This window comes from Gorilla gorilla, chromosome 10 (assembly GCF_029281585.2).
Source record: "Gorilla gorilla gorilla isolate KB3781 chromosome 10, NHGRI_mGorGor1-v2.1_pri, whole genome shotgun sequence".
Taxonomy (NCBI): Eukaryota; Metazoa; Chordata; class Mammalia; order Primates; family Hominidae; genus Gorilla; species Gorilla gorilla.
In genome coordinates, this window is record NC_073234.2 from 139743544 (window position 1) to 139755762 (window position 12219).

Here is a 12219-nt window from a genome sequence, read left to right on the forward strand (position 1 = left end):
CTGGAGTGCAGTGGCATGATCTTGGCTCACTGCAGCCTCTGCCTCCCAGGTTCAAGGGATTCTCCTGCCTCAGCCTCCTGTGTAGCTGGGATTACAGGTGTGCACCACCACACCTGGCTTATTTTTAAGTATTTTTAGTAGAGACGGGGTTTCACCATGTTGGTCAGGCTGGTCTCAAACTCCTGACCTCAGTTGATCCACGCACCTTGGCCTCCCAAAGTGCTGGGATTACAGGCATGAGCCACCGTTCCTGGCCTGCTTTATTTTAAAATGGAAATAATATGCAGCCAGGGTTCAAGTGCACGATGGTGCGTGTGCAGAGCTCTGTAAGCTGCCCAGGAATGTGCAGCCCTACTTCTAGGAGCCTTCCTTCAATGCTGCTTGGAACAAGTGGCAAATGGCTCTCCGTGAAAAAGCCTTTTTTTTTTTTCCTCAACACCCTTCCCTCTGGCCTTCCTCGCAGAGTTGAGCTTCCCCCACACAAAGCATTCTGGGAAAATCCCCCTGATATGGGGAGTGCTTGGGGAGCCCTGGGCTGGGGCTTGGGGTTACCCCAGGTCACTTTTCTTTCTTCCCCAACATGTGCTCTTAAAAGCCAGTGACTTCGGAAGCTTGTGGAGGAAGGTCTTCCTTCCCAGGGGTGTGTGGTGCACACATATGCATACACCCTTCTCCCCTTCTCTCCAACACGGGACCCGCTCTTTACGACCCCTTGTCAGGGATACCCCAATACCTCTTTTCTATTAAATATCTACTTTCTCTGCTCAATTTTTCTCTGCCTCCAAACTCTCCTTTCTTTCATCCAACTTTGTTTATGCGCATATGTGTGTTTATGTGAGGAACTTTGGAAGCAATTTGGATCACATCATTCTTTACCTGCTTCAAAACCTCTGCAGATTCTCCCATCCCTGGCAGATAAAGCCCCAATCCCTTAGCACAGCATAAGGGCCTCCGTAGACCTAGTACCTTCTTCCCTCTGCCCTTCCTACAGCGCTGGGCCTGGAGCAGACACCCCGATCTTGAAAGACCCCCTTTTCTGCTCCTCAGGCCTCACATTTCAAGTCCCTTTTCCTTCTGAGACTGGCCACAAGAGCCTCCTGCCCTGCCCACTGGCTAGCCCCTGGCTCAGATGAATTTATGGAAATTTCGTCCTTTCCTCCCCTCTTTGACATTTGCAGACCATCTGGTGCTGTGAGAAATAGAAGCTTCCACAGTACCGGCTTTCAATTGAGGGGCGGTCCCCAGCCCGCAGCAGCGGATCCGAATAGGTCAGAGGTCACGGTCACTGGGGCCATCAGTGTGGGCTGCTCTCTGGGGCTTTGACATTTGTGGTGCACTCATGTTCTGCCTGCTGTCTGGTGTGCACACATCTCTGACGGTTATCCACACAGGGCAGCCTGTTTCAGGGGAAACTTCCAGAACCCAGGTGGGCATAGTCATGAAGGCACTCTTGATAAGCGGGCTTCTAGATCAAGATGAATGGCACAAGGGGGCCAGGATTAGTAGAGTGGGGCAAGGGACTTTCAGGACATCGCCCAAACACAGAAATCACCACAAATGGTATTTCGCTGCAATGTTTTAAAAGTCAAAATGGATGCAAACAGTTCAAGATGAACAAAACATCAACATTTTATTTTATTTTGAGACAGAGTCTTGCTCTGTTGCCGAGGCTGGAGTGCAATGGCATGACCTCAGCTCACTGCAACCTCCACCTCCTGAGTTCAAGCAATTCTCCTGCCTCAGCCTCCTGAGTAGTTGGGATTACAGGCGCCCGCCACCATGCCCAGCTAATTTTTTGTTATTTTTAGTAGAGACAGAATTTCACCATGTTGGCCAGGCTGGTCTTAAACTCCTGACCTCAGGGGATCCACCCGCCTCAGCTTCCCAAAGTGCTGGGATTACAGGCATTAGCCACCACACCAGGCCTCAAAATATCAACATTTTAAATAAAGACAGAGGAACCCTGCAATTCTGAAACTCTACCTTGCCCGCATCCTGCCCTGCCCTTGGTAGCTATTGTGGCCAAGGGGTCATTAGTCCCTGAGATAAGAAGAAATTAGTTCTTGCCGAAGACTTTCTCCAGGGAAGCAGAAGACTACTGGGTCTGGGTGGGTGAGCATTTGGGAAATGTGAATTTCCATGTGTCTGTGTTCCAGAAAGAATGCCCCCTCCCCCCACCACTTTTGTCCTAGTCAGTGACAGTAGTTCAGCCAGTCATTCTGGTCAAGTGGCCCAAGGGCTGAAGAAGGCCTGTCTTGCCTAAGAGTTGAAGCAAATGGAATCCGTTGTCCTATTGTTTTTTTCCCAGAATGTTCCAGATATTCAAACCTCTGGTTAGTTTGGTCTGTTTGGGCAGCAGACTTCCAGCGTTCTTTCCTGGGCGACATGGAAATGGGCTGTAAATTCACCTGGTGACAGGTGCATGCCTGTCACCCTGTGGGCTCTCAGGAAGTGGCCCCACCCTCTGTCAGTGTCGGGCATGCACCTTACTCCTGCTGCTGCAGGGCCTGCGCCCTGCTGTTCGCTCCACATGGTGCGCTAATTCTCACTGCTTGGCTATTCAGATGTTATCTTTAAAAATCGCCTCCTCCAAGAAGCCTTCCCTGAACACTCGAAGCCTTAAGTTGTCCCTTTGACTATTCTTGGTTGCAGCACCTCATTAAGTTCCTTCCCTTAGACTCACAGACTTAGCTTCCTGGTGCATTGACAGGCTCCCTCATCAGACTGGGCCCTCCACAGGGCAGGGGCCTGCTGTCTTACGCCTGCCCGTTCTGAGGTCCGGCCAAGGCTGGGTGCAGAATGGGAGCCTGAGAACATCTTCAAAGTGCTGCCCTCAGTTTGGGGTTGTCCAAAGACCGGATTCTGACACCCGGCTTCCCGCCCCTGATCTTGGGCTTTCTGCTGTAAGCTGAATGGAAGTGAATGTGTCTGGGCACACTTTCACCCCTCCTGGAGTCTACCTCTGCTCTCTTCGCCCTATTAGCCTCTCCCACATTCCTGCTTTTCAAAGCAGTCCGTGGACACCCCCAGCTGCCCCGCTTGCAGAATGGAAGGATGGATCCTCAGGAGTGGGGTGGGGGGGCGTCTGTGTGGCTGGGCGCTGGAAATGCAGACATCCTTTGCCAGGCATCTGATAAGAAAACAGTAAGGAAGGGAAACACGTGTTCTTCTCTCTTGGGAGGAAGGAAAAGAAGGGAAAGACGGGCAGGATCCTTGTTCATAAGCGAGGACCTGCCTGGAAAAAATGCAGGAACAGCCAGATGCCGGGGGATTCCCGGAAGTGCTGCTCATCGCCCCCGCCGCCCCCCACCCACAGGTTCCACCCAGTGCTTTCCACCCTCAAGGCCCAAAGAGCTGGCCCTGGGTGTGCGGGTAAACGAGACGCCAGTACTAGGGCGGTGGTGGCCCTCCTCCCCATCGATTGTAAGTTACAGAGAAAAAGAAAACTCTAAAATAAAGTTTCTCAAGCTGCTTTTATTGGGACTTCAGATGAGATGGAGAAAACCTCCAAGAGCACCACGAAATAGGATGATGATGATTACTCGTATTTCTTGGGATGACTTGGGGACCCCACAAGGCACCCTCGGTGCGCGAGTGTGGTGCTTGTTCCGGGAGTGGGGGACACACGCGCCTCGTGGGACTCCAGCTGCTGGCTGGGCGCGCAGTGCCCAGGAGCGGGAGAGCCTCGGCGGAGGCGCCGGCCGGGGCTGTTGCCCACCGCGCAGGCCGGGGCGGGGAGAGGAAGGGGGAGGAGGAGGCGCCTAGAAAAGGAGGCGCGGGCCGGGGAGGTGCGGAGAGGGCCGGGCGGCGACGTGCGCCTCGGGGCTGGGCCGGCCTGCGGGATCGCAGCGCAGCGCGGAGGCGAGGCTGGGCCCGGTGGGCGGGAGCCGCGGAGGGCGGAGGGCGGAGGGCGGCGGCGCTGGCAGGAGCGCGGCCCACGGCGGCGAGCAGGCTGCAGGCCCGCGGGGATCCGGGGCGCGGGGGGCGCCGGGCCTGATCGCCGCCTCTCGCGGTGCCCGCAGGTCCCCGGGCGCGCAGCTCTCGCCCCGCCGCCGCCTGCCCCGGGCCCCGGAGCGCGGTGGAGAAGCCCCCGGAGGAGCGGGGGGCCCGCGCCCCGCGCCCCCCAGACATGGTGGGCCACCTGCATCTGCAGGGCATGGAGGACAGCCTGAAGGAGCAGGGCCGGGAGGGCTTGCTGGACAGCCCCGACTCCGGGCTGCCCCCCAGCCCCAGCCCCAGCCCGCCCTTCTACTCCCTGGCGCCCGGCATCCTCGACGCGCGCGCGGGGGGCGCCGGCGCCTCCTCGGAGCCCCCGGGACCCAGCGAGGCCAGAGCGGTAAGGAGGCGCTCTCTCTCCCAAACGGGGGACCGCGTGGGCGGGTGGGTGAGGGCTGCCCCCAGAGACGCGCTACTGCAGAAGCAGGACGGGCCTCCTCCTCTACCTGCCCCGCAGCCACGAAGGTGGCCAGTGACAGCCACGCTTCTCAGGTGGGGACCAGGGTGTGTAGGCGGAGGTGATCCAGGCTGACCCCGGACCTGGAGACGGCTCCCTGGCGGTGGGCCTCCCTCCAGAGTGATTCTTCCTATTGTCAGTAATAATGGGGGGCTCATGGGGCGGGGTAAAGGACAGTCCGAAATTCCCAAAGAAGTTGGCTGTTGGCTAGGTGGGCTTGCGCCCAGAGGCCCAGCATGTTGCAGACATCTGGACCCGGCCCCTCTGCTGCTCCGGGTGCCCTGTTTACTGTCCGGGCGCTGCCAACGTGAAAGCCTTTTCTTTCTTTCTTTCTTTCTTTCTTTCTTTTTTTTAAATAACCAAACCCAGACAGGATTCCTTCCTTCCCGGGATGTTAAGGCATGTTGACGTGGAGCTTAGGCGGGAGGGGGAGGCTGGAACCTCGGGTAAGGAAACTCAGGAGTTTGTCTCCTGCCAGACTAAGTCCAGCCTGGGGGTGGACTCCGGTGGGGACCCAGCTTGGCGCCTTGCCTGAGACTGGGCACCCCCCGGCAGGCGGGGAAGCATATGGGCCGAGCGGGCGCCTTTGCAGCTTGAGGAAATGACAAGTTGAAATGACTGATTGCCCATCCCTGCCCGCTCTCTGGCTGCGCCCTGCCCACCTTAACAGCTTTACTGCTGGGGCGTGTGTGCTGGCTCCACTCCCCTTTCCTGGGGCCCCGGGGATTCTTGCCTGGCACTCACAGGGCAAAAAAGGCCTCCCCGCCGCTGAAAATCCTCCTCCCCACAGCGGAAAGGAGCGGCTCCCCGGCCTCAAGCCTCAGGACATGACCTTCATTCGTGCCTTGCTTGTTTCTTAGCCTGGTGGGTCCCAAACTTGGTCGCCCATTGGAATCACTTGGAGAATCTTTAAAACCCACCCACACTCACCGCCCAGATAGTCTCACTAAATTGATAGGGGGTGCAGCTCGGCATCAGGAGGGTTTCAGTCTCCCTGGGTGATTGTACTGTTCAGCCAAGTCTGGGAGTCACTATCTTAGACCAAACCATGCAGCAAATTTGAACTTTGGTCTCTTTATGGGAGCCTGGCGGGTAGAAGGGGCAGTGAGGACTTCCAGGAGTTGATAGAGGTGACCAGGGCTGTTTGCAGTGAACCTGATCTTGCTGTCTAAAGGGGGCCAGCTTTCCTGCCAGAGCCTCTGGGACTTGGCACTGTCGCGCATTTGAGCTGCACACTTTGGGACTGAATCCCCGTGGTGCCTTGCACAGTGGGGCTTGGAGAAAAACGACCGGGAATCCGCCTTCTTCTTGGTTCCTTCCATGACCCAGAAGCCTCCTTACAGAGGGTTTTCTGGAAGCGTTCTCTGCCATCCGGGCCAGCCCGTGGCTGCCGCAAGAATAGCATGGCTGGCTTACTTGTCTTGGCTCTTCTACTTGACTTTATTTTTTCCCCTTCCTGCTCACTAGATGCCAGGTATGGGACTGTGTTGCCCTGATCTTCTAATTTGGCTTAAAAGCAAAGCCCGGGGCTGTTTCCTCATGGGTTATGATACTTGGCATTTAGACAGCTCATACCGTGTGCCAGGATAACTGTCCTAAGCTCTTTATTTACACCAATTCATTTAATTTTCACTATATTCCCATGAAGCCTACACTCCAATTAGCCCCATTTTCCAGAGGTGGAAGCCAAGGCACAGAGAAGGTTAGCAACCTGCCCAAAGTTGCCCAGCCAGGAAGCGGCTGTGCTGGGCTAGACCCAGAGAGTCTGACTACAGAGTCTGCCCTTCAACCTCATATTATCCCCCTTTTCACTGTGCAGCTAATTAACTACCTGTGATTTTTTTTTATTGGAAAACAAAATGCCTGTGTACCTACCAGGTTTGAAGGGCTGCTTTCAATAAAAGGGAGAAAGGATTGCCTGGCGCCCCCTCTTCTCAGCTTTGGGGCTTGCCGCTGTGGCCATGCCCACCCACCCATCGCCCACCCCACAGGGCGCCCCACCTCCCCGTTAACTCCCGCTAAACTTTGCTGAGCGGTGTTTAACCGCACCCTGCTCACTGACGACTCAGGGAGAGTGCTTTTTAGGTGCAAATATCGGCACCCCATACTGTCTCAGGACAAAGAGGCGGAAACCTGTGCTGCGCCTCGCGGCTGAGGGTTTCCAACACCCAAGGAAGAGGATGGGGTGAGCGCTGCCGGGTTTCCATGTGGGCCTCAGGTTCAGACCGTGTTTGGCAGGGTGGGTGTCTTTGTTCCACTATCCAGTGAACGACACCACCTTTCTGATAAAAGTTGGTGGCATATGCCTCAGCTGCTGGGATGGACTGCAGTCCTGCCCTCAAATCTAAGCCACTGAGGTCCTCACCACCTTGTCACCTACTTTAGGAGGCTGGACGGACGTGCATGTTAAACCTGCCTACGCTTCACTTCATTAAAGAGGCCCCCCCACTTTGTTTGAATAAGCTGGACTTGCCTCCTGGACGCCCACCACCCACTAAGGCAGGGTATCTGGGAAGCGGCTGGCTGTAAGATCACTCCCCAAGACATCAAAGGCCCTGGGGGCCAGGCTGGATATGAATGAACCCCCTCCCCACTCACCATGGGCTTTTTGTGCTCACTCTTGGAGCAAAGGTGGGAACATTCCCGATCACTCCCAAGCCAAACGAAGAGCTGGGAATCAGGCATTGGTCCCCCCAGTACTTACTGAGCACCTACTGTGTGTCACGCTCTGTTTGGGGCCATGGAGGACACAGCAGTGAACAAGATGCTGACGGTCCCTGCCCTCATGAACTGGCATCCTAGCAGAAGAGACACAGCCACCAGCTGAACTATGTGTGGCAGCAGCAGGTGGATGGAGAAGTGTCCTTAAGGCCAGAAGCTGGGTGAGAGGTGAGCTTTAGGCAGGTAGACAGGGAGGTGATGGTTAATAGAAACCCACACACACTCAGGGTACGAACTTTACAGTTCTAGGGCTGAGATGTGCTCAGTCCGAGACAATGGCATGTGCAAAGGTCCTGAGGCACGAGCAAGCTAGGCATGGCCTGTTCGGGTGATGGGTGCACAAAAATCTCAGAAATCACCACTAAAGAACTTATGCATGTAACCAAATGCCTTGAGGAGCCACAAAGAGGCAGGGACCACCGGAGGGGCCAGGAGAGGCCAGGTCAGTGACTTCTAGGTGAAGCTGAGGCCAAAAGTTAAAATTCCATTTGGTCTTTTAAAAACTACTTGTGACTGTTCTATTTTTATTTTTAAAAAGGCATCATGAGCTTCCATTCCACACTCCCCAAATTAGAAACTCAAATGAGAGACTTGAGTGAGGAGGGTGCCCGTGCGGGACGCAGAAGGTGGCCATTTTGCATCAGTGTAGGGCGTGTTTCCACGCGGGCGGGGACCTGTCTCCTGCATGGCCCAGGACAGTGGAGCCTGCCCACTGGGCCTGGTGGCAGAGGAGATTTTCTGTCAGCTGCATTCATCCCACAATTTTTTTAAATTTATTTTTTAATGTTTTCTTTCCATAGGTTTTGGGGGAACAGGTGGTATTTGGTGACATGAGGAAGCTCTTTAGTGGTGACTTGTGAGATTGTGGTGCACCCACCACCCAAGCAGTACACACTGCACCCAATTTGTCATCTTTTATCCCTCACCCTCTTCCCACCCTTTCCCCGAGTCCCCAAAGTCCATTGTATCATTCTTATGCCTTTGCATCCTCATAGCTGAGCTCCCACCTATAAATGAGAAATACAGTGTTTGGTTTTCCATTCCTGAGTTACTTCACTTAGAATAATGGTCTCCAATTCCATCCAGGTTGCTGCAAATGCCATGATTTCATTCCTTTTTATGGCTGAGTAGTATTCCATGGCATATATATATATACCACAGTTTCTTTATCCACTCTTTGATTGATGGGTATTTGTCAGCTCACAGATATCTAAAGCGGGGTGGGTGAGTAACACAGCTGAGCAGGACACATGCTGCCTCTGCTGCCTTTGAGCTCCCAGGGCCTGGACTGTCACCGCAGATTGAGCAAACACCCATTGCTCTTCTTCTCCTCCCCGCCCTGCCCGGCAGAGCTGTGGGCATTTAGGGGTTGGCATCGTGGAGGAGTGAGGAGGGCTTTGAGGCAGACCTATCTCCCTAAGTGAATATGGGCAGTTCGGAGAAGTAGCCCTGTGCCATCTTACTGCACTCAGGGAGGCTGAAAGTGGCATTTGGGATCTTACATTGTGTTCTCTGGGGTTCATGTTCAAATGAACAGCCCCCCTGTGGCAAGCAAAGGACTCAGCCTGTTATGGGGCAATGGCAGGTGGTGACAGATCTGAGCTGTTGCTGCCTCCCAGATGCAGAGACGGGGCCTCTGGCCCTGGACTGCACCCACAGCTGGTGGCCTGGGCTCTGTCACCTTCAGGGCTCCTTCCCTCCATCCAGCCTCCCTCAGTCTGTTTATGCAGTGGGTGGATTTCTGAAGAGTGTACGTGAGAGCTTCCCTAAGGAAGACGTGCTGGATCCCTGGACCCACATTGCAAGAGAAGCCATCCCTAAGAACTCCCCTGGGGGCCCAGCTCTTGGAGGCCACCTGAGGTCTCAGCCATCCCTTTGGACCTTGGCTGGGACCCTTGGGACTCCTGGATTTTCTCATTTCTGCTTCTTGTCTGTGATGGTGAAACTGAGTATGAGAGAGGAGAGGGAAGGGAGCTAGGGAGGTAGTGCTGGGGTTGGGAAGGATGGATGGATGGATGGATAGATAGATGGATGGATGGATGGATGGACAGAAGAATGGGTGGATGGATGGATGGATGGATGGATCGATGGGCATATAGATAGAAGGATGGATGGATGGGCAGAAGGGTGGATGGATGGATGGATGGATCGACGGGCAAATAGAAGGATGGATGGGCAGAAGGGTGGATGGGTGGATGGATGGATGGATGGATGGAAGGGTGGATGGGTGGATGGATAGATGGATGGATGGATGGATGGATGGATGGATGGATGGATGGACAGAAGAATGGGTGGATGGATGGATGGATGGATGGATGGATGGATGGATGGACAGAAGAATGGGTGGATGGATGGATGGATGGATGGATGGATGGATGGACAGAAGAATGGGTGGATGGATGGATGGATGAATAGATGGGCAAATAGAAGGATGGATGGATGGGCAGAAGGGTGGATGGATGGATGGAAGGATAGATGGATGGAAGGATGGATGGAAGGATGGATGGACTGATGGATGGATAGATGGATGGATGGAGGATGAATGGATGAACAGATGGCTGAACAGATGGACTTAGGAAAACAGGGATCGGTCCCCATGGCCCCCTGGCAGGCTCACAGGTGTGTTCCTGTGAAGGTGTCTGAGCAAGCTAAGGTGGAAGACAGCCAGGTATGTCAGGACAAGGTGGGAGGGAGGAGCCTGTTTGCAGAAAGGGAGGCTGTGAGGAGGGAGAGGAGGGAAAGCCAGAAGCCCTGCGCCTCCTTCCAGCCACGTCTGCTCGATCCCGGGTGAACTGGCCTCCAATGGAAATTCAGCAAAGTGTCTGACAGCCCCGGTCTCCGGGGCAGGCTTACCCAGCTGAGAAACTCAGCTATATCTGCAGCTTTAGTGTGAAAAGAAGACAAATAGGCTCACGGCCTTCCAGGTGCTCTGGAAACAAGGGAGCCACCTGCACGGGGAAAATGCTGCCAGACAGACTGGGGGCAGCTTTCCCGGGGACAGCTTTCCTGGGGGCAGGTGTGGTCTGTCCTGTCTGCCCTCCAGTGCTCGGCCTCCCTGCGGGGCGCGGTACATGGACTGTGGACACTCCTGGTGTGCCATCTGTATCTTAGGATGCACAGGAATCCAGAGGGGATATTTGTCCACCTTGCAGCAAATCCGGCCTTTATAACAGCAGGGTCTGGGTTCGCCGTTTTTTTGTGTACAGAGACGGGTGTCCCCTATCTGGGAGGCCGCCTGGCCGTCGTGAGTGGTTGAGAAAGGACAGTGTTCTGAATGTCTGGGGGGAAGTGGGAGACCCTGCCCCAAGCCCCGCAGCCTGCGCAAAGTGATTCTTGTGCCCTAGGTTGACGGCCCCCACTCTGTTATTGGCTGGCAGAGCTGTGGGTCCCTGCACTCACTTCCCAGAGCTGCCGTGACAAAGTGCCACAGACTGGGTGGCTTAACACAGAAGAAATTCATCCTCTCACAGTTCTGGAGGCCAAGAAGTCTGAAATCAAGCTGACGGCGGGGGCACGCTCCTCTGGAGGCTGTAAGGGGGTCCGTCCCACCTGCCTCTCCTAGCTGCTGGCCGCATCACGCCAGTCTCTGCCTCTGTCTTTATGTGGCCTTCTTGTCTCTGTGCGTGTCCCCATGTCCAGATTTCCCTCTTCTTAGAAAGACACCAGTCCTTGGATTAGGGTCCACCCTAATCTAATCTGACCTCATCTTAACTTGATCACATGTGCAAAGACCCTCTTTCCAAATAAGGTGACAGTTGCAGGTACCAGGGTTTAGGACTTGAACTTATCTTTGTGGGGGACACAAGGCAGGCCACGCCCATCTTGCTGACTTGGGTGCACCAGGCCTGCCCATCTCAGGAGGGAGCCCAGCCGGAGCACTGCCTCCGAGCTGCGACGTTCAAGTTTGTTCACCGTTCCTCTGCCTTGGGTGTCAGATCCTGGGCTCATGGGTTCCTTGCTGGGCCCTTGATAGTTCATGGCTCTCCACATGGCCTGATCCACTCGGGGTCTCCTGGGATCCCCCACAAGCAGACTGTGTCCTTTCGATAATCACATTCAGGTGCCCCGTAGTGCCACGTTGGGGGAGATTGAGAAAGACCCACCCCTGCGCCGGCCCCCTGCCCCAGGATTCGCCAATAGCCAAGGCTGTCATCAGAAGGGTGGGAATTCTTGGTGCTTAAATGCCCCTCCTTGGTTCATCTTCCTCATGGGTGATGGTCAAGATTAACCTTAGCCCAGCCCTTGCGCTTTGGTCTCAGATTCCCAGTGTATATCCCAGACAATCAAGTTCTGACAGCAGCAGGGTTTCTCACCGCCAGGGAGGTCAGGGGCCGAGGTCAGGGGGCCGAGGTCAGGGGGCCGAGGTCAGGGGCTGAGGTCAGGGGCCGAGGTCAGAGGGCTGAGGTCAGGGGCCGAGGTCAGGGGCCGAGGTCAGGGGTAGCTGTTGCAAGGCTCCATGTAGCTTTCATAAGGACGCCTCTCCCGCGGCCCGTGTGGGGCTCCCTGGCTGTCCTGCTGTCTCCAGGAGCAGCAACGGGGGAGGGGGGAGCTCTGGGTACCTCCTCCTGCCTCCCACTCCTGCACTGATGGGCCGCTAGTTGGCTCCTGGGTGAAGGCTCATGGTTCAGCGAACTGGGCCATAGTATCTGTGGATGGCCCTGTGTCGCCCAGGCTGTGCCTCCCTGTGAGTCCCTGCCCAGCCGGGCCCAGACTCCAGGTCTGGCAGACTGTCACTGTGAGGCACTGAGCTCTCGACAACAGAGCGGCTATCTTTCCTCGCCGGCCTGTGGGCTATGGCCTGTGCAGCAGCCAGGAAGGTGGGGAGCTCCGAAAAGCCCCTGTGTACTTTGACTTCCAGCCAGCGAGTGTTCATCCCCGCCCCAGCGGCTCCGGAGGAAGGCTCCTGGGTGAAGCGGGTGGGGCCTGGTGGGCCCTTGGCGAGTGTCCACAGGACCCAACACCCTCCAGGGCCCGTCCTGCCCCCCACACTGTCCTGCTGCCCAGAAGCCTGGGAGTAAGCCCAGCCTCCCCAGGCCACAGCAGGC

The 12219-nt window shown here is 55.7% G+C and overlaps 1 protein-coding gene across 2 annotated transcripts in view; it reads left to right on the forward strand.

The window, feature by feature from the left end:
- Nucleotides 1–12219, forward strand: part of RFLNA (refilin A) — a 346306-nt gene that overhangs the window by 321552 nt on the left and 12535 nt on the right. The window contains exon 1 of one of the 2 annotated variants that reach the window (XM_019038459.3): nucleotides 3793–4336. The exons of the other annotated variant lie outside the window; for it this stretch is intronic. Coding sequence (XP_018894004.2) covers nucleotides 4130–4336 — 207 coding nt within the window. The 5' untranslated portion in view covers nucleotides 3793–4129. Of the gene's footprint in view, nucleotides 1–3792; nucleotides 4337–12219 lie in introns of those variants that run through there. 2 annotated transcript variants of the gene reach the window in all.